This window comes from Puntigrus tetrazona, chromosome 23 (assembly GCF_018831695.1).
Source record: "Puntigrus tetrazona isolate hp1 chromosome 23, ASM1883169v1, whole genome shotgun sequence".
NCBI lineage: Eukaryota > Metazoa > Chordata > Actinopteri > Cypriniformes > Cyprinidae > Puntigrus > Puntigrus tetrazona.
Window position 1 is genome coordinate 6,635,893 of NC_056721.1, and position 21,817 is coordinate 6,657,709.

The 21,817-nt window shown below is 38.2% G+C and overlaps 1 protein-coding gene across 2 annotated transcripts in view; it reads left to right on the forward strand.

Moving 5' to 3' along the window:
- The first annotated feature begins 4,985 nt into the window (after positions 1 to 4,985).
- Positions 4,986 to 21,817, forward strand: part of lama5 (laminin, alpha 5) — a 67,790-nt gene continuing 50,958 nt past the window's right edge. For both annotated transcript variants that reach the window (XM_043224765.1, XM_043224766.1), the window contains exons 1-2: positions 4,986 to 5,448; positions 7,270 to 7,422. In XM_043224765.1, coding sequence (XP_043080700.1) covers positions 5,203 to 5,448; positions 7,270 to 7,422 — 399 coding nt within the window. In that variant the 5' untranslated portion in view covers positions 4,986 to 5,202. The remainder of the gene's footprint in view (positions 5,449 to 7,269; positions 7,423 to 21,817) is intronic.

The window sequence follows — 21,817 nt, forward strand, 5'->3', positions numbered from 1 at the left end:
GAAATCCACGTCTGGTTTGTCACATGTCGGCCGCGTGTGCGTGTTCTTTGTCAGATGTATACTCTCTCATCATTATAAGGGCTATAGAGTGTTGTCTGTCTGGTTGAAATGCTTCACTGCTCACTCGGTGAGACCTCCGGCCTTTTGTTCCTTATCCTCAGTTAGCGCTCTGATTTTATGCTTTCATGCAGACTGAACTTCAAAGCATGTGATCTTAACAAAACTGTGGGAAGAGCAAGAGGAAGCACTGTTTTGTGCGAAAGATGCTACAAACCTGTATAAACTTGCCATCCGTCAGACGTGACGCTCACATGCTAACACAATAACCTCTCTGGGCTTGACGCCAGTATAATAAAACTATATGCCTGAAGGCTATATATACAGTACCTGTGATGAAATTTGTTTGGATTATGAATGTGATTTGCGCCAGTGATTTGCTCATTGCTAAAAAAGGCTTAGGCTGCTGGAAAGATTAACCTAGTACCCATCATACCTGTTTGACTTGGGGATTAGGACTAAAACTCCCGTTTGTTTCAACTGGAACCAAGTTTGTTGTTGAAACTTTATGAAACTTTAATGCAGCGCTCCTCACTCGTGTCTTTGCTAGGGGCTAAATAATCCGAGGTCCCTTCTATTTCCTTTAATATGAGTCTGGCTTCAGGAGGATTTTCGGCTCTTTGTTGTCAATGCTGGTGGATGTTTAGCACGGGATATGTTTTTTTTTCCTCTGTATTAACGCGGAGGTGTTGAGATCCTGCTGTCATTATTATCGTGTGGATGGAAGGGTCTGACAGGGGAAAAACTGAGTGCGCTTTTGTCTCTTTCACTCCTCACTATCCTGTAATCTATTGGTGTTTGTTGAGACACACACATACAAAACAACCGAAAAATCGCATAGACTTTCTAAAAAGAGTATAAAGAATGCAAGTTGAAGTTAGAAATATATAATTACAAGTGAAGCATACTTATGAACATAATTCTATATAGAAATAATACGAAAATACCATTAATAATAAAATAATATACAAATAAAATGTGAAACTGTTTCTCATATTTAAGACTATGTCACAATTCTGTTTATCTTGTATGAGTTCATATTTTAATTACAGCTACTTCTCACAGCTGATACTATTTCTCTTAACGATGAAGACAATGAGAATTATGAGAATTCAAATCATCTTATTAGATCACATTATTATTATGAGAAACACATTACGTAATATCATGATAGCAACTTCATATTGCATGGTAGTGACTTAATTTCTCAATTGTGATAGTGTTGTCATTTTATTTCTCAAGCTTGTCTCATATCTCTATGTAATTGTATTAATATCTGCACCATATCTGTCTCATAATAGTGACTTAATATCTCTTCATATCTTCTAATTGTCTTTATATCTCATAATTGCAACTGTATATCATAGATGACTATATTTCAGTGTTGTGACTTCTCATCATTGTCATTTTATTTCTTGTAGCCGTCTTTATATCTCATAATTGCAACGTTATATTTTCTTTGGATCTCTTCAATATCAGTTACATCTATTTTTCATAGGTGTGACTTTCTTCTAAATGTGACTTCAGATTTGTAATTGCAATGAAAATACATAAATAAAATTTGATCTAAAAAATTGCACCATTTTTTAGAATTGATACTTTTTATATCTCGCAATGTATATCTCATAATTGAGTCTGCAGGTATTCTGTCCAATCACAGCGCCGAATCTTTTTTTGTCCGACAGATTGATTAACATCGGTGGACTTGAACTGGAAATATGGTGTATACTGATATCTTTCTGCGGTTGAGACAAGACACCATGTTCTTTCTTGTTTATTTTGTATCACTAGTAAAGATGGAGAGATGAAGGAGCTACAGGGATCAGTCAAAAACATGTTAGCGAGCCACAGAAATGGTATTTAAAGTATGAATTTATTAAAAACGACAAATTTACAAGCTGACAGTTTGTTTCATGCTGAAAGTATACTTGTCTGTCGGCATCTTGCCAGTTTCCTCTTTGCTCTGCAATGTATTTTTACAGAGCAGGAGCATGATTAGGAGTAGCAACAGTAACTAAGGGGAGTCAGTGATTTTTTTTCTGTATCTCACAGTTACTGGTTAAAACAATGACCCAGCTCGTCCTAAAGAGTCCAGCTAGGACAGGTGAAAAAGAGCTCAGAACCACATCACAGTAAAGGTCGGGCATGTCTGCTCACGTCTGTGTTTGAAGTATATGAATATGCCACGTCGGAACTGTGTTTTAGTCACAACACGGCTTCCTCTGAACTTCATCAAACAATCTCACTGTCACTCAGCATTTTATTTGAGACGGAAAAACACATCCGTCTCGTATAATAAGAACAACCCTAGTTTAGTCACTAGAGTCTGTAAGGGTGTAACGGGTGTTTCCCTGGCAACCGGGAGGTCACTAAGTCCTCGGTCAAGAAGACTAGAAACTAATACACTGACACAGACACTTCGGACAAAAAGAAGCAACCCCCTCTCCCTCTCTTTCATCTCTTGTCTGGCGAGTTGACTCTCTTGTCCATAAAGGAAGTATGTGACAGCCGGATGGCATTTCCCTTATCCTTCTGTTGTGAGATTTGTCTCTCTCTTCTTTCGTTTTGAAATGTGTTCTTGTTTGGAAGTGAATGAGAGTTCGTCTGCATTAGCAGGAGGACTCTAGCCTTCCGAAGTCAAACAGCGGTCCGACCCCTGCCAGTTTGTTGAGACACTCCCCTGAGAGCAAAGTTCAGAGGTCAACATGTGTAGGACAGATGAAAATATTAGTGTCAGCCTTAAGCTTTGTTCATTAAAAGTGACGTGAATCAGCAGGGGAGGATAAGAACAAGCCATGTTTGTCTGTTTTTGTTAATGGAAAGCTGCTAAATGTCTTCAGACATCTGGTTGCCATCTTATCCTTACATTTCGACAGCCACTCGTTGCCCTAATTTGAGTGCATGTTAAAAAGCAGCCTGGACATCCTGCCCTTTTGTGCTGAAATGACATGAGGTCGAATAAATGGTGACGCAGTTTTCATTTTGACCTAAATATAACTCGTTAGAGCTTGTTATTCTGCAGCAATTAAGTATGAACTTTGCTGGATCGGAGGGGAGTGTGAATAAAAGTGTGTGTTTGTGTGTTTTATGACTCGTAGTCAGATATGCTGGCTGTGTTTCAGGTGTCCAAAACGCTGGGTGAAGAAAACACCTGCTCCTCTCCTCCCTCTGTCCCCTCTCTCTCTCTCTCTTGCTTTGTTCTCTGGAGCGCTGCCATTTAATTAAACCTCAGGTTCTGCGGACAGGAAAATGAAAGCCTGAGGTGTGGAGGAATGTGAACGAGCTCTGGTGGGAAATCTCACAGCGCTGGACGGTGTATACCTCATGCTCCGTTGGGTCTCTGCTCGGTACAAATGTTACTTATCTGCCGTGACAACTTTTGATTTATACCGCACTGATCAGAGACTTAAAAAGACCAAAAACTGGTAAAATACTTGGAGTACTTGCAGGCAAACAAAAACTTGTGCATGCACACACACTATATATGTACTATATACTAACACAGGCCATATATTTAGTTAACATATAGGCCTATTTGTTGAAAATTATATGCAATTTTTTTTTTTTAAATAAATATATGACCTCTTGGTAATACCTAGGAAAACCTCATGAATACCATAGCTCTTTAATAGGCCAATAGCAAAAAGCCAAATTAGCATTTTTCAATACTTTCACACATTGTTACATCTTACTCTTCAGAGCAGTCTTATGAAAAATAAACATATATAGTAACTGGTTAATAGCTGTGACTGCTTCACCAACACCGCTCAATCAGATTTAGCAACCTAGCAACCACCCGTAGCAACATAAATGTTTTTACAACAACATTTTTTTTTTTTACTTTTCATAAATGTTTGCTTTTAGTATCCGTATTTATGTCGCTGATGTGTTAGTTAGTTGTAAAAACCTAATTAGCTTTAACCGTTTAATTCACCTGTAATTTTAAGGCCACGCCCCTGTCAGTCTAAGACGGCGGTCTTCTCAGGCGTTATGTGTTTGTTTTCGAAATTCAGGGGGAATATTATTTAAACGTTTCAACGTTTTATTTATTATTTAAACGTTAAGCGTTAGCCAACAGTACCGTACACTCGGCGAAGTTTAATACCGTGCACTCGGCGAAGTTTAAGTCTGCTTTAAAGGAGAAAAATGCATGTGAGGTAATACGTACTAATAACGTTAACGTTATAGACGCAAGCTAGTTTTTATTTGAGCTCCAAACTACGTCGTGTTTAATTTCAAGGACTGACTAACTGAAAGCAGCTGAAGCGTAGCATTTAACGATTTTAACATAGTAATACATATTTTTGCCAGTAGGCCATTTCATAAAAGTTAAGGTACTCGAGGCGTGGTGCCATACAATACAGTCACGGCTGCACACACACACACACATACACATACATACATACATACACATACATACATATATATAAAGTTAAGGTTAATTGTGATTGAAGGGGAGAATCGAATCACTCGGATTCATTCAGATTTAAGATTCGACTCGGTCCATGAATCTCCTAAGCGCACATTTGAGATTCAGCGTCTTTTCCTCACAGTAAGTTATCTAATTTCTTTAGAAAATGAACATGATAAGTAATATAGCGCACGAGTCGTGTAGACCGCGACTTTATAATATTTGTATGTCTTTATTGTGTATATTCAGTGTCAAAAAGACAGTGATAACTTTATCGTTATTGTCAAATGGAACAATATGGATGAGTAAAGGACAGAATGAGTGTCCCTAGTTTTATAAATGCGCAGAAATGGGGTCCTCAGCAGTGACATAACACCTATTCACTGGGTCCCGCAGTGTGTGTGTGTGTGAGCGACAGGACTGCACATGCACTGCACTGCCCTCTCAGCTCAACACACACACACACACACACACACACACACACACACACACACACACACACACACACACACTCAGTGCACTGCCCTCTCTAAACTGAACCCAGCAGCACAGAGGCAGAGACCGCGAGAGAAGGTGCCCACCATATCTGCCCGTCATCGTGCATTACACGCAAAGAAACCGAAACCGCTTCCCGTGTGTGAGTGTCTCCTGATGTCCGTGACTAACTTCACAGCACGCGCTCCGTGGACATTTTGACCGGCTGTAGCAGCGTTGAGTGTGCGGCACAGGTGAAGATGGCGAGGGGACCGGTGCTAGCGTTTCTGTCGCTGCTGCTTTTTGAGGCTTTAACGGCGCAGGAGTTGCCCGTCAACGGCGTGAACGGGTTCAGTCTGCACCCACCGTATTTTAATCTAGCGGAGGGGACTAAAATCACGGCCACGGCAACCTGCGGAGTGGACGAGAGCCAGCAGGCGATTCAAGACCTGTACTGCAAACTGGTCGGGGGGCCCGTGTCAGGGGACCCAAGTCAGACTATTCAGGTAAAGATGTGGGAAATACTTACTTTTCTTCGGGCTACGTTACTGAAAATAGATAAAGCACACTTTGATGTTAGTTGGTATTAGTTACAGCTGATATTGGGCTCTAATATTTGACTTTTTGAAATGCACTTTTTAGTGTTTTTACAGCTACATAACAGATGCTAACAAAATGTTGAATGAGCATTTGTGACCCCAGACCACAAAACCAGTCCACAGGTTTATTTTTAGCAATGGCCAACTATACAGGTCAGAGTTATAGATTTTTAATATTTGATGAATTTCCTACTGTAAATATACCAAAACTTTTAATTAATAATATGCTTTGTTATTAAGCTTTCACATGATGTATAAATCTCAGTTTAATAAAAACTGACCCTTATGACATATTAGTCTGTATTTCGGCTGCCATAATACACATCCAGAAGATTTATTACCATATTTTATTCTTATGTATATATTGGACTTATTAGTCCCTTGTCTAAATACATAGTATTATATGTATATATAAATTTGTAAAGTCAGAATATTGCTTTGGGTCTTAGTAGGAACTGTGCAATATCTTGATCTTTTTTTTGAGAGCACCTGCTTAAGGTAAAAGGGCCACAGAGCCCTATAAAGTGCTATCGTTCCTCATAAGAGACCTCTGATGAAGCCTTATAAACAGCAGGCTTAGGGACTTGGCATAGCTTGTTGGGGAGTGAGTGAAATGTTTAAACATTGTAAAGCGTAAAACGCAAACCCCGAGCAGCTCTGCTACTGGGATTTTCCCTGAGGAATGTGTGGCATTTCATATAAGACCTTGAGGGAGGCACACAGATCTGCACCACACTTCAAAGAATATGTTAATAAAACGTTGCGACTTGATCGGTTGTTGCAGGCACCTCCTGTGGTTATCTTCTCAAGACACAACATCACATGCCTGCAGTCAAGTCGCAATCATTTTATCCAAATTGCTTATCCGTAGTTTTTGTTATTATGTTATGCAGTACAAACAGTGATGTGCAATTATTTTAGGGTGTTATCTTTTTTGAAGAAAAATGATAAGTGTAGTTAGAGTGATTATGTTTTTTGTGTTCATTATTTTAGTATACACACATTATTGTGTGAGTAAAAACAAGTATTTGAAGACATCCCATATCCGTTTATGATTATTTTACAGTAATAATAGCAACTATAGTAACCATGATAATTGGCTGTAATTAAAGGCTAAATCAATGGCTAGTCAAAGGAAATCTCATCTCATCAGTCTCTGAAACTCTCACACACGGGTGGTCTTAACATAATTTAGCAAATTTACGATCAGTTCTCCCCATTTATTCTGTTAAAAATGAATCTATTTCCGGGCCCAGTATACATAGCTGTAAATAATATTAAAAATGGTTGCCAGAAGTGGGAGTGAATTCTTTGGTTTCTTCTGATAAATTGTCTAAAATGTTTTACTTTGCTTAGTCTGCGCATCTTTTTCAGTGAGTTTCTACAAATCATCTTATCATAGAAAGTAAGTTTTAATGGTGTCCTCCAGACTGTATTATCAGAAATAAACAGATAAAAAGTGAAGCAAATAAAGGGGGAATGTGGAAAGAAGGGATTGCGTCTGTGAATAGTCGTTTATTTGCACATGCTTTCTGCGGTCCCTCAAAGAATTATGCAAATCAGTTAGTGGTGCAAACATGCCCAAAAATGTCAGTTTCTAACTTTGTACAGTTCTCAGCTCTTTAAAATGACTGAAGTGTTCAGTAATGACTCTTTACTTTATTATTTAACGAATCACTGTTGTCTTGATTGATAGAGAGTGTTTAATTGTACTTCCTGCTTTATCAGGGCCAGTACTGTGACATCTGCACCTCAGAAGACACTAACAGAGCGCATCCCATCAACAATGCCATCGATGGCACCGAGCGTTGGTGGCAGAGCCCTCCTCTCTCCCGAAGTGCGAAATACAACGAGGTCAACGTCACTCTGGACTTAGGACAGGTACGTTACTGATGCATTCCTTGCATTTATCATCTCTCTATCACACCCCCACCCAAACGCACATATCAGATTATTCAGCGTACAGTAGAGTCATCTGATACTCGTCTACAGCAGGCGCTTTTGTGGATTGCACATGAGTGTAGAATTTCAAGGGTGGGCCCTAAGTTGAATCTCATCCAATCTTACTGGAGTCTGGAGTATCTAGAGGTGTTTTTATTCTTTTTTTCTGCTCTCAACGCTCTGTCTTGTGCATCGAAGGTTGGTTGTGAATAGCAGAACAGCCAGGGGCAATTTAAGAGTATTACTTTCTAAAGTGTCATCACGGTAAATAAACATTACTTGTGCTTTTCTATAGCATTCCCAGTGGCTTCTACATAAATTGTCAGCACCGCCGAACAGAGCCTATATGCTGCCCAAATGAGAAAGAGAGGAAGGGAAGCAATTTACTGACAACTAAAGTTTCTCTGTTGAGTTCTGAGTATAGCTTCGTGTCTCAAGAAGTGGTTTGTCTGGATTTAATGGGAAGCAATTAGCGATCAAGCTACAATGCATTACTTTGAGAAGCTTGGGTCACATCTTACTTTATGAATATATTCGAAATTACTGTGTATTACTTTGGGTCACAAAGAATCTGCACACAGAAAAACGTGCTTGAACCCATTTCCGAAAAATTTATATAAATATGTAGAAATTTGGGAAGTGTTTGCTCGTTCTGTCTTATTTTAGTCAGCAGAACAACGACACAAATTAAATAAATGTACATGTAATAGTATCTTAATTAATTGTTTATTATGTGAGCAGACATATGAGAACATAAAGTTTTTTTTATTTAAACAATACTTTAGTTTAGAAATTGTAAATTTTTTCTTGTATGCTCTCCAACCTGCATTATTTGATGAAAAATGCAGTAATATAATAGCAATAAAAGTATTGTCAACTATTATTGCAATTATTGCATCATTACGCCAGTCTTCAGTGTCACATGATCTTTCAAAAATCATTCTAATATGCTAATTTGACGTTCAAGAAACATTTCTTATTATTATCAGTGTCGAAAACTTTTTTTCATTTTTTGATGAATAGAAAGTAAAATATACCAGAACTTATCTAAATCATTTGCAATCTTTCGTAGTGTTATAAATGCATTTACTATAACTTTTTTTTTAATTCAGTTAAATGCACCTTTGCTGAATAAAACATTTTTGAGTATCTGTTATATATTTAGATTAATCACTGGTATACTTAGATGTATAACCTGGCTAATGTAGTTTTGGTCTCATTCAGCTGAATATGGCTGTAATATGTGACAGAGACTAAGCCATGAACAACGCTCAGACAACATACTTTCTTTTCTCTCTCTATCTCTCTCTCCCTCCCCCTCTCTCTCTCTGAATGGAGGCAGAGAGCAGTGACTGGCTTTGTACTGAGTTCTTTTATGTGGCTGGTGTTTTTTCAGTACCACTTAAACCAGCTTGTTAAAAAGCAGTACATGAGCTTTTATACATACATCAGTAAGAAGAGAGTGAGAGAGAGATGTGCTACATATATTAATGGCAGCAAATTTCCGTCTGTAGACAATCTGAAGTGCACAATTGTTTTAGGCAGCTGACAAGACATTGATCTGAGTGCTTTAGCATGCTGCTCTGTAGTTACTAATGAATGAATAATGGTTGATAGGTGGTTAATGGTAGCTTGGCCCAAGAATTAAAAGAGATCTCCTAGCAGGTTAAGAAATACTTCCACATGGTTTTAAATACCATTCATGCCAATGGTACATATAGAGCAGGTTCAACACCACACGTTTAATATTATACTGTTGAGTGGTAACTGAAGTATGAAGAGCAGTAATAGTGATGCTGCTTTAGAGGCTTCCTCTAACACAGGTATGAGGCTCTTTCTGACCCCCCAGAGCAGATGAATTAGATAGGAATGTTAGTTACTCAATATCTGTCTCAACCTGTTCAGGGAGAAAACGACCCTCCCCATCACAGCCAAAGTTCATGTCTCGCTTCTCTCGCTCGTTCGCTTTTTCTGGCTGTTACATGACCCCAAACACTTTTTGCACATTTTGTATGCAATATGCAGTGGAGGATTAATGAGTGTTTATGCAGGGTTTTTTTTATTCTTTGATAACAGGCTTACTTGAAAGGTACTGCAAGAAACACATTTCATGTTTGGTCTCAGTAAATCAAATAATTTTTAAATAATACTTTTTTCTAGTGTTGCCAAATGATTTATCGTGCTTAATTGTATGACATATATGGTATGTAGTTTAAAAATATTTACATCTATATTTATAGTTATATCATTTATATTATATGATATTCATATATTTAATAAATAAACATAACATTTTGCTTATATTCTATGTATTCTGGTTCGTTGACTTAGCTAACCAGGCTTTGAAGAAAATTGTGCAGGTGAAGGCAGTGCAGCAGTCTAATACATCTAATGGAAAAAAGAAAAAGTACCTTTAAGCTGAAAATAGTTTTCCACTTTACTGCAGAACCTCTTTTGGCCAAATGCTCACTGTTAATGTAACCTCATTTGTGTGTGTGATCCCTCAAGGCACATTAGTTTAATATCACTCAGAGTTGAGTATTAGACACAAAAACAAACTCTGTCTTGCTGCTAATGGCACATAAATGCCAGGGAAATAACCACTAATGTACTTAGCTAAGCTTAAACCTGATGATTCATTACTTGAGCTCTTGTCTGAAGCATTCAGACATCATCCTGTAATCACTTGCGGAAGATCACGGATGGATCCCGTCCCATCAGGAAACGGGTCTAAATTATATGCCAAACTTCATCAAAACAATAATCAAGCTTGTCAGAGAGACTTTCATCACCCTTTTAAATATACAGGGTTATTTATTTCTTATTTTTTGTCTTAGATTTTTTTAAACTTGCATGTTTACACAGGTAAAATTGCCTGTGCAGAAGTTTGCACTTTATTCAAAAAGTATCGCAAGTTGTGAGAACCATTAAAACATTTGAATACCTAAAAATACTCCACAGCAGGAATCCTGTGCCCTTTTCTGGGCCCTTTTGTTGCATATGAAACAATAGTTAAAAATAGATGAAGTCTAATCCAGAGCTTCACCGTACTCTGAGTGAGTGTGTTTGAGTGCATCGTGGAGGGGTGGGGTTGAGTGGGGCTCAATGGGGACTAAAGTGTCCCATTGTGTGCCATGCGCGGAGATGGGCATGAAGCCAGTCGTGAGAGCCGGACCCAACTAAAGTTTTCCTCTTATTGATTTATCCAATGGCAAGGATGTAGAGCTGGATGTATTGATGTCTCACTCATTTTGTCTCTCTCTCTTTCGGCCTATTAAAGCAGTCGGTTGCTTTCCCTATACTTGCATGCCATCAGTTTTCCTGCTATTATGTAGAGATCATGTGATCAGGATCTAGCTTAAAGCAACAGTTCACCTGAAATGTCATTCAAAAATTGTATGATTTACTTTCTTCTATTAAATATAAAAGATGTTTTAAAGAACTATTTATAGTCCTTGTATTAAAAGCCTGTGGGGTCCAAAACTAATTAAATCCCATTGACTGTATGAACAAAACACTCTTAATCTTTTTTCAAATATCTTTGTTTTTCTTCCTTACATGAAAAAATGGAACTGATTTTCATACATTTTTGTATGTACAATGACACAAATTTTCCACTGACAGGTACAAGATCTACCTTGTCAAAATGTGTGTGTGTGTGTGTGTGTTTTCCATAGTCTCAGGTATGGGACGTCCCAGTGTGTGGCCTGCATACTTTGGCGAACAACGTTCCCATTGTGCAGTTCCTAGCATCTTCCCTTGCTTTTCCTTTTACACCGGAGAGAACAACATGCTGGATATTGATCTACACAACCTGTTGATCAGTATCCAGAATGAGCTGATATTATGAAATGTCTCTTCTGAGATGCTCTTGCTCTTACGCATGCATCTTATGATGTACCGCCTGCATTCCTCCTTCTGTTTAAACTTAAGTTGTCTCATTCGTTTTTGTCTAGTAATACACACGCAAACATGCATATACAAATGTCCGCCCTTTTTCTCACCCACGCTTTCATGGTGTTTACCAAGCATGAAAACGGGCCTGTTAGCGGGAGAGAGAAGAAAAGACAATGCCATGCAATCTGATCGTAATAGGAGGGAACCATGGAGACGAGGGCACAAGGAAAAATGATTTTACATGATCCAATTTTTCCTGTTAGTCAGAGCTCTATTTGCCCTTCCTTTTAATATGAGCAGGACTGTACAAAACAGACTTGCATGAGAGTGTCTCGGGCATGAGTGTGAACCATCATTAATTCAGAAACAGCAGGGATTTGAACTCCTGGCCTAGATTCTTCAGGGCCCTTTACCTCGACTTTAGCCATTGATCATGGCGGAGGGTTTTGTCTGTGGTTTTTATGCAGCTCCTTTCCCCCAGCATCCCTGTTGGCAGAGGCCCCATTTAAATCCCAGATGCATATATCTTCTCTGACACCGAACACACTGCTGACCTCTGCTCCTCCGATTATTTATTAAAGGGGCCATATTCTGCACTTTTGTAGCATTTTATTATTTCCCAGATGTCCACTTTTAATGTTCAGAAAGGCTTCTGGTGCCAAAAACAGTTGTAATTTTAATATACATCATCTGAAAGGTGGAAAGCCATAGAGTAAACGAAACCCTTTCTATATGTGAATATCTGTTATGATTTGCTTAACTCAGTGTACCTCACAAAATCATTCATCGGGGCTATACAAGTTGAACTGAATACTGAAAAGGGTTAAATCTATAAACAAATGCATTGTGATATGATATTGTGATAATTTAATGGATTTCACTGGCCTCAAAAGGATTTAGAAAAGTCATATTTGTATGTTTTTTAAATAATACAATCGCATACCTTCACAGCGTTTTATTATGTTTTTTATTTATTTTTCATTTCATTTTTCATATTTCATTGCGTGGAAAGCATGTGTGTACATAGAATATATATGCTTTAAATATATACTGCGTAGCTGTCATTTCTAACTGAGATCATGAATGATCAATCCCAAAAGCCTTTTTCCTTCAAAAATATACATTTTTGTTTTAAAACATAATTGGTCAATGTTTCTTATGTTCTATTAATGCTGTTAGTTTGGTTTCTCATATGCTCACAATGTATTTCCAGGTCAACTAGTAGCACAGATTTATCTTTTTTTCCTTTTGTATCTCTTCCGTTCTTGATTTCAGTCATGAACAGACTGCTCTTATCTCCTTTATTGGCTGTAAGCGTCTCAGGGCAGTTCAGAGTTTCCTCCACTCCCCTCTCAAATATTAGTAGAGCATTTCAACAGTAGTTTTTGAGAAGAGAGGATAAGGAGTAGATCGCTCCTATTCATAATGATGCAGTGAACTCTGAGGAGTTCAAGGAGAGGATGTTGACAAATAAGTGAGGTCAACATGACAGTATTCAGGAATAGTGAAACTGAAGATAAGATTGGCTGATTTTTGTTTGAACTTTAGAGTCAATAGTTAATTTCTGTTCATTTGGCTCAGAAATTCCAAGCATTGTGAGGAGACACTTTGAAATTAGACTTGTTTCCTGTGATGTTATTTCTTAATGCTACTATAAATGTTTTTAAGGCTAATTGCCAGTTAATTTATCACAATTAAACCATAATTATAAATAATTGCATTATTTAAATTCCTATATGAAGATAATTCAGAGACATTTAATTTCTGTCTAACAAAACACAAAAAATTTAGCATGAGTAATTTTCATTATATATTTTTACATTAATCACATTAAATTAGCATTTTAATTTTATATGGGTGCCCATGCATTTCCTGAATAACGTTTAGTCATTAGCTTGAACAAAAGCAGGCATGTAGATTTGTTGGACATGAAAGCTGTTGTTTCATGTCACATAGGAATGAATGAAAACAATTCACACCTCCTCAGGGATCCTCACGTTCCCCTCCTTCTGGCCAGGAGGTAGCCTTCAAGAAAAACTGTCAAACCCAAATGAACAATTGACCCCCAAAACGAGGCGGGAGATTTTGAGATGGCTTGTGGGGGCTGTCATAGTGGTTCTCAAACAGAAATGTGGCAGAGTTCAGCAACGCCCCTGATTCCTGTTGAAACCTGTTCCTTCATTCTGTAGAGAAAGAAACCCACCTCCACATCTCCAAGACCTCTCTCACGCCTGAGACAAAAGGGAGGTCCTGCAGCCTTTCAGCGGATATGTACACAAACCTGCAATTTGACCTTGCTTATCTGAGTCTTGTGTGTAAGATAACTCTCATTCGCAGGCCACATGTCTACAGATTGGGTTTGAAGACTGTATTGCTGCTTCATAAGTCTGCATAAGTTAACTACTACTGGCAAACCAAAGTTGACAGATGGAATGATCAGTAAGGAATATGTAGATCTGAAATATTTCTTTTTTGGTTTGTTAGATATAGGAGACTGGTTTCCTAAAACCGGAGTTCAAGCTCATGTTCACGCATTAAGAGCACATTTTTAATCTTTATACTATAGCTGTGGCTTCTCACTTGCTGTGAATAAAGGCGTGATATTCTGCTTATTGATGATTCTACTTAAAATTGAGGTTCTGGTTGGTGCCAGAGAGTGATCTTTATGCTATGTTGTAAATAAGCACATATTCTCGGTCAAGCTGGTGAACCAGTTTAGTGTTTGACCAATAAATAGTGTTTTGGGCACCTGGAAATGCCTAAATTTTGTAGCACTATGTACAAAATAACAAGTAGCATCAGCAAAAAAGTGAGTGAAGTATGAAGTGATTTCACCTTAAGGTCATGCAGGCCAACACTGGTGTAGTTCATTATATTAACATCTTCATTTGAATTCTATATTTTAAACTTTTTAAGTCTAAAAAGTGCTAACTTAGTGCTGTCAAACGATTAATCAAAGTGTATATTTATTATGTAAAAACAGACATACAGTATATATTTAGAAAATATTTACATGTATATATTTATATTCATATAATTCATAGTATTTATTATATTTATATTTATATCTTAAATATATTCATGTATGTGTGTATATTTATATATACATAATAAATATAAACAGTATACTCGTATATGTTATGTAAACAAAAACATTTATTTTGGATTTTTAATGGATATTAATCGTTTGACCGTACTAACAAAAAACTTGAATGTTTTTGACAGAAATGTTTTGACTAAAATCTGTGCTTGTGCTATACCTCTTGATGTAATACTTTTGATATCAAAATGTGGATTACCCACATTCTTTTTTAACACTTAAATTTGGCTTAAGTATCCAGAGACTTTTTGGGGCTGCTGTAAGGTTATTGCCAATATTGATGATAACAGTGACACAGAGGAACCATATCACCAATATCAAACCACCTGCCATGTTTTTATCCGGAATTTCCAGGATGACTATCTTTGAGCAAATCTCCCCTTTAGATTGCATTACTAGCATTACACTTGATCAGAACGTTATCTGAATGTTTTCCATATTTCATTTCTCAGCAGCTCTTAGTCATTTGAATGAGCTGACATTATGGAGTCAGGCTATTAATAGTTTAATGCTAATGTGATCTGTTCACGCACAAAAGTTTCTTTCTACATTTTGGGCACATTGGCGTAAAGTTCAGTCTGTGGTTTAGGCCCTGATGTCTCACATTATTTCTCTGATGAACAGATGCGAATTCACACTCTGCTGAACTGGCAACTTTACCCAGCACTGCTGATGGTAACAAGTACGCAGTGAAGCATTACATAGAAATAGAATTATTCTGCATTTGCCTGACTGCGTTAAATTTTTAGCTCCTTCTGGACTCTCTTTCCCTTTCATCTCTCTCTTGCTCTTTCCCTTTTTTGTTCTTGAATCCTTCCTCTTAACACTGAGAGATGATTGGGAATTCAAAGCACAGGATCCTGAAAAGATAGGAAAGGACAGAGTGAATGCGAGAACGGAGCGCTGGCCTTGTTAATGAGAGAGTAAATGTTTGTTTTTGTCGGGGTCAACAAGAGCTGTTGTTGGAGTCTTTCATCCATTCAGTGGCTCATTGGTTGGGTTGGGTCTAAGAGGGGAAGGGGTTTCTGTGTTTGTCGCAGAGAGGGGGTCACTTTGGTTAAGGGGGCAAATAGAGGGATATAAATACCAATCCCCCCCTCCCTTTGCCCCGAAGGGGGCTTTTTTCACTGGCCTTTCCCCTTTTTTTAGGCCCCACTTTTAATCAAGAGACATAGAATCTGGGCAGCCAAGAAAATAGTCAAGGAGCCACTATAAAAGTCTTATAAGTAGATTTCAGCATGCCATTGTTGCCCAAAGCAACTATATTCTGTATGTGGTCTATATAGTATAGAATAGATGCATTAAAACATGGTACCACAGTTTTTATATAAATTTTCAGGGTATTCTTTAATAGGATTTCTACAATCTGCCCCCAAGCATGAGAACCCAGGAGAGGAATGACAGAAAGAGTGATAAATCAATCGCTGTGTGCTTCTGAGACAAACAGGGCAGATAAACAAGCCAAAAATACCTCTTTTTAAAGGGCCATAAAAGGTTGAATGAGAGAGGAGGGCTCCAAATACAAATGACGTGAAGCAACTATTTCTGAATTTGACTTGGGGGTACATGCTTCTAAAAAGCCCATCGCTCCTCAAACCTTGTATTTTGCGTATTTTTGCTTCAGTTTCCACAAAAAGGACTGCACAGCTATATTAAGAGAAAGAGCTTACATTTTGACCATTTTATCTGGATGAGTAGATGGCAGCTTCAATTTTGCAATGAAAACTAAAAGAGATAGTTTGTGTGTATGTATATATGTGTGTGTGTGTGTGTGTGTATATATATATATATATATATATATATATATATATATATATATATATATATATATATACACACACACAGTGCTTATTTTTCTTGTTTTTATTGATTCCATCAAACCTCAGTAATCTTAATGCCATCAAATGAATAATCATGATTAATTGCATCCAAAAGTTTGTTGACATAATATATGTGAGTGTACTGTATATATTTATTATGTATATATAAATGCACAAGTCTATATTTAAGACAAATGCGTATATATTGAATATATTTATAGAATTTCTATGAATATAAATATACACATGTAAATACATGTAAATATACACAGTACACATGCATACATTAAGTAAACAAAAAGCTTTTTTTGAATTATTTGACAGTACTAATATTTATGTGAAATAATTTTACACACACACACACACACACAGGCTTACAGGCTTACTAAATTAAGGTATTTTAGAACATTCATTCTGTGCAGCAATTGTTGTTTTTTTAAATGAAGATTATTCAAATGATAATTCTGATATCATCACAGCCAAGATTCCAAGCTTAGAATCTTAGAACAGGCTTATAATAGAGTTAGAGCATCAGTTCTTTGACTTCTCCAGATAGAAAAAGCAGTTTGTATTTTTTTTGTATATTAGTATTGTTGAAATGGCTCAAGGTGACGATATTGATGATGACTTCCCTCAAATTATCAATCAGTTAAATGAGGAAGATGAGGTATTTTTGATGGAATTTTGGCCACAATATGTGATTAATGCAACAATCATAGGCAGGGATATCCGTGTGACTCTTCCACAAATTCGCATACCACTTCGCTTCACTGTTTTCAACGCAGATTTTTTTATTGACTTGATTCGAAGATCAATCAATCGACTTTCTCAATATGACCTGACTCCTGGTCCTAACTACAATCCGTTGCTTTTCATGCTGGCCTGGGATGCAGATTACTTGTCCATCTCTATTAATGCATCAGGCGATGTCTTGGAAATTGCTTTTTATCCTGTATTTATTAATGCCCCATCTGAGACATCAACAAGTGAGTCCAGCTCAGATGATGAGCAAGCTGGACCTTCTTATCTGGTCAGAAACAGTGAGGCAGGTGGTGGAGGATCATCTACAAGTGAGTCCAACACTGATGATGAACAGGCTGGACCTTCTTATCTGGTCAGAAGCAGTAAAACAGGTGGTGGAGGATCATCTACAAGTGAGTCCAACACTGATAATGAACAGCCTGGAACTTCTGGCCTGGCCAACAATAATGAAGACAGAGCTAGAGGATCCAGAACATCTACTGACGAAAGCTCAGGCAGTCAATATAAGATGAGACCGGATGTTAACAGAAGAAGAGAGCATGGCAGTTCAGAGAGTCAACAATGTAAGACGAGATTAGAAAACAATCCTAATTCTTTTCCCACGCTTATCAATAACTCACCAGAAACAAGTTGGGAGACACATATGAGTAGATCAGGTACAGATGATGAACAGCCTGGACCTTCTAACCTGGACAACAGCAGTAAGGCCAGAGCTGGAGAATCCAGAACACCTTCTGACAGGAATCAATGGAACACGTGGAGAACATACCACTGGTTTGATTCTGATTCTGGTGATGATGAACAGCCTGGGCCTTCTCACAGGGAGACAATTGAGGCCAGAGCATCTGCTAAACAGAGTAGACAAGATGAGTCTAAACAGGGGGTAAAAAGAAAAAAGGAGTTTTCTCAGATGCCTATCAATACCCCACCAGCAGCATGTGGGAAGACAAAATCGTTCAACAGAGATGGGAAAATGTCTCAGCTGGTCAACAACAGTGAGGTCAGAGCTGGAGGGTGCAGAGCACCTTCTGAACAAAGCTCAGATAGTCAGATGGAGGCAAGTCAGTGGTTAAAAAGAAAAAGAAAGTCTTCTGACAGGACAGACAGTGGAGAAAGAGAAAAAAAGAGATTAGACCACTGCTCTGATGCTGTTTCAAATAATGACGAGCCTGAAACTTCTGTCAGAGACAACGATGAAGCAAGAGCTGGAAGAAGCAGAGCACCTTCTGACGGGAATCAGTGGAACACGTGGAGAACATACCACTGGTTTGATTCTGATTCTAGTGATGATGAACAGCCTGGGCCTTCTCACAGGGAGAAAATTGAGGCCAGAGCATCTGCTAAACAGAGTAGGCAAGATGAGTCTAGACGGGCGTAAAAAGAAAAAAAGAGTTTTCTCAAATGCCTATCAGTGCCCCACCAGCAGCATGTGGGAAGACAAAATCGTTTAACAGAGATGGGAAAATGTCTCAGCTGGTCAACAACAGTGAGGTCACAGCTGAAGGATCCAGAGCACCTTCTGAACAAAGCTCAGATAGTCAGATGGAGGCAAGTCAGGGGTTAAAAAGAAAAAATCTGTCTTCTGACAGATCGGTCAGTGGAGAACAAAAGCGGAGGAGATCCATAAATAAGACAGTGTTTAACAGTTTTGTTGTAAAATATTGTTGTATTGAATGAAAAAAAAACATTGTATAAAAAGACTGCATATGACCCTACACTGTATATGTTTTATGATTTAATAACTAATAAAGGTCTTGCATATGATTTTAGATCTTTTTGTGTCATTTGAGTGGCCAGTCACAGCTGTTGCTTCTTGATGCGGATCTAGACCACAAATTAAAACTGGTCGCAGTTGAGACTGCACCATGTCTAATATAGCACTATGGTGATTCATGGTTCTGAATGAGAGGGCACCTGCCTTTACCACATCTAACCTCTCAGTGAGTTCCCAGAGGAGCACAAAAGGCTTACTGACTATGCTGGGCAGGAGGGCGCTGCCTCTTGTTTCCTGCTTCCTCTTTCAGGACTTTTCAATGGCAGAGGAGCCAGGGGTCCACCAATGATTTACTCTTATGCTTACTCAAGTCTATGCATAGAGCTCATACATTCACTTTTATTTAAAGACTTTACTGAGCAGGGTAGCTTGTCCATTTTAGTTTATTTCTGTGTCTAATTACGTTGCACTTAAGTACAACAGGCTCATCAGACTATCCTGTAGGATATATGGTTAGGGGGGATTTTCTTTACATTGCATCAATACGCCAGTATTTAGCAGAAAAAAAATTGTGTGTGTTATCATTTGAGTCACTGAATTATTTATTATTTTTTCTTTTGTGATTTTCACATATTAAACCTAATGTAAGTGACAAGCCACACATTTAAAATTGAATCATTCGTTCAAATGATTTGTTCAAGAATGCTCATTCATTAAGGAATTAGACAAGGGATTGTCCTTTTCTTTTCCCTTTGTGCTCCCTACAAGGAAGTACCCTATTTCTCTTAGTTTCATTTGTTTGTTAGAGGCATGAGAACTCCCTTTGAGTGTGTGTGTGTTAGAGCAGATGGGAGAAACACAGATTAGACACTCTGGCAGGGATATCTAATTAGAGCCTCTTTCCCAGGGACAGGAGAAGCTAAGAGCAGAACCATCGGGTTGAACACTGAACTAGCCGCAATTATCCACTTGACCTCCCAGTTTAGGAAAGACAAACACAGATAGCCCACTCCCTCTGATCTTCCCTTGTCATTCCAAAGAAACTATAATTATAAAAATGCCTGTTCAGGGAAACGTATAGAATAATGATACTATATAATGATATAGCCTATAAAGATATAACATATAATAATAATAAAGCAAACAAAGTTTGCATCAAGTGTAGTATAAACATGGTCGAAACAGTCAGGTGAAGTCATAGGGAGTTTGAGAGGTTATGGTTAATTATGGTTGGAATGTACAAATCTCACCATCTCAACCCTCCCTAGCATTCCCAAATCCATTTGTAGTCCTCAGAGGAATCCCTAATCAATACTGGAATGCTCAAATTAGCCCGGACTGATAGTAGTGCTTTTGCAGCAGGGGAGGAAGGGATTCAGGCACGCAAAGCAGGTGTGAACAGATGACCATCCTTCAAACTCATCCTACCCCTCCTCGTGTCCTCACATGCATACACACACACACAAACACACTTATATCTAAGCTGCTCGTGCAGTATTCCCAGGAAACAAGGTGTGATTATACATGTCATCAATGACATCCTTCTGTCTAGAAGCTGAGAACTGATGAACAGAAGGTTGTTTTTCATACTCTACTAGTTTGCAGGAATGATGTAAGGTCAAATGAGCACAAGAGCTCTCTTGTCAGTGAGGGCTTATGGCAGTATGGATTTCTTTCAGTGGTGTTGTGGTTTCTGAATATTCCCGCACTGAGCCAGTGAGGTACACCTGTTTTTAAATGTTGGTATTTTTTATGAGATGTTTGCACTTCTGGACATTTTTATAGCATGAGGTTTAGTAGTTTAGCTGCAGTATGTAGTAGCCCACTGTTACATTTGACTATAGGTCTGTTCAATCTCGGGTACATTTAGGATTCTTTCATGAATAGAAAGTTCAAACTTTCATAATATAAGACAAACATTTTCAGTTCATACTTTTTTTTGAACATATGCAAGATTTTTATTTATTTTTTGCTCTCAAAATAAATTTGACTGTTAACCCTTAAATATTCCAATATGCCAATTTTTACCAACTATTCCTTTAAACTGCTTGAGCTGCAGTTATCATACATTAGCTCTAACGTTGTCCTCGTGTCCTTTTTTCTGGCAGTCTGCAGAGTTTCCGATCAGCGTGGAAAGTTATGCAGGTTTTTTCTTCAGTGCTGTATGTTTTGTCACGGTGCGGTATTTTGAGTGCTGATTACCAATGTCTACTCATGCTCACACTTGCTCAGACGTTTACAGTAGCTAGAGTTTAGCTACGAATATGAGTGTTCAACATCACAGCGTTTCAGGACACACATGCAAAAAACCTGGCTTACATATATATTTGGCTTACATTACTCTCATCCTTTCGATCTATTATCTCAACTCACTATTTTGTCTTCTCTTACTGACGGCATTACCTTGAGGAGCCAAAAATGCCTTATCTGTACCCATGTGCCTTTTCAAGTCTTGACTTGTTTTGTTGGGGTCTTATATTGGCTGATGTATGCTGTAATCTTGTTTTTTATGTTTTGTTTCTTTAAGGCATAAGTAGTTTGCTCGGTATCATTACTTGGGCATAAATTTGAAGAAAGTAAGCGATTAGGTGTGCAGCTTAAAATTTTTTTAAAAGCACTTGTGGTAGCTTTTTGTGTTTTGGAGTATAAAAAGTATCCAGTATGCCCTGTGGTTACATGTACATGAAGACGTAAGGAGATCCTCTAGAGTGTGTAGCTGTGAATTGATAGCAGTAAACACAGCTCTCGCAGGCATGCGTGGAATGGGCTGTAAGGGTGGGACCTGTCACCCCTCACCACAGTCTGTCTCTGGGGGGCAGCAGCTGTGTTAAAGCTTTGAACTCTGGAGTGACCCAATGCAGGTTCACTTCAGCCACCCATGTACATACCAGCTCACCCTGTTACAGGATTTATGACATGTGCCTGACCAGACCCTTGCAGCTGTTACGGCATCCACTGTTGTCATGGTAATCTCCTCATAAGCAGGCCATTATTCCGGAGCCGGAGCGCTGAGGTTGCGGAACTGTCCTCTGAATTCCTGCA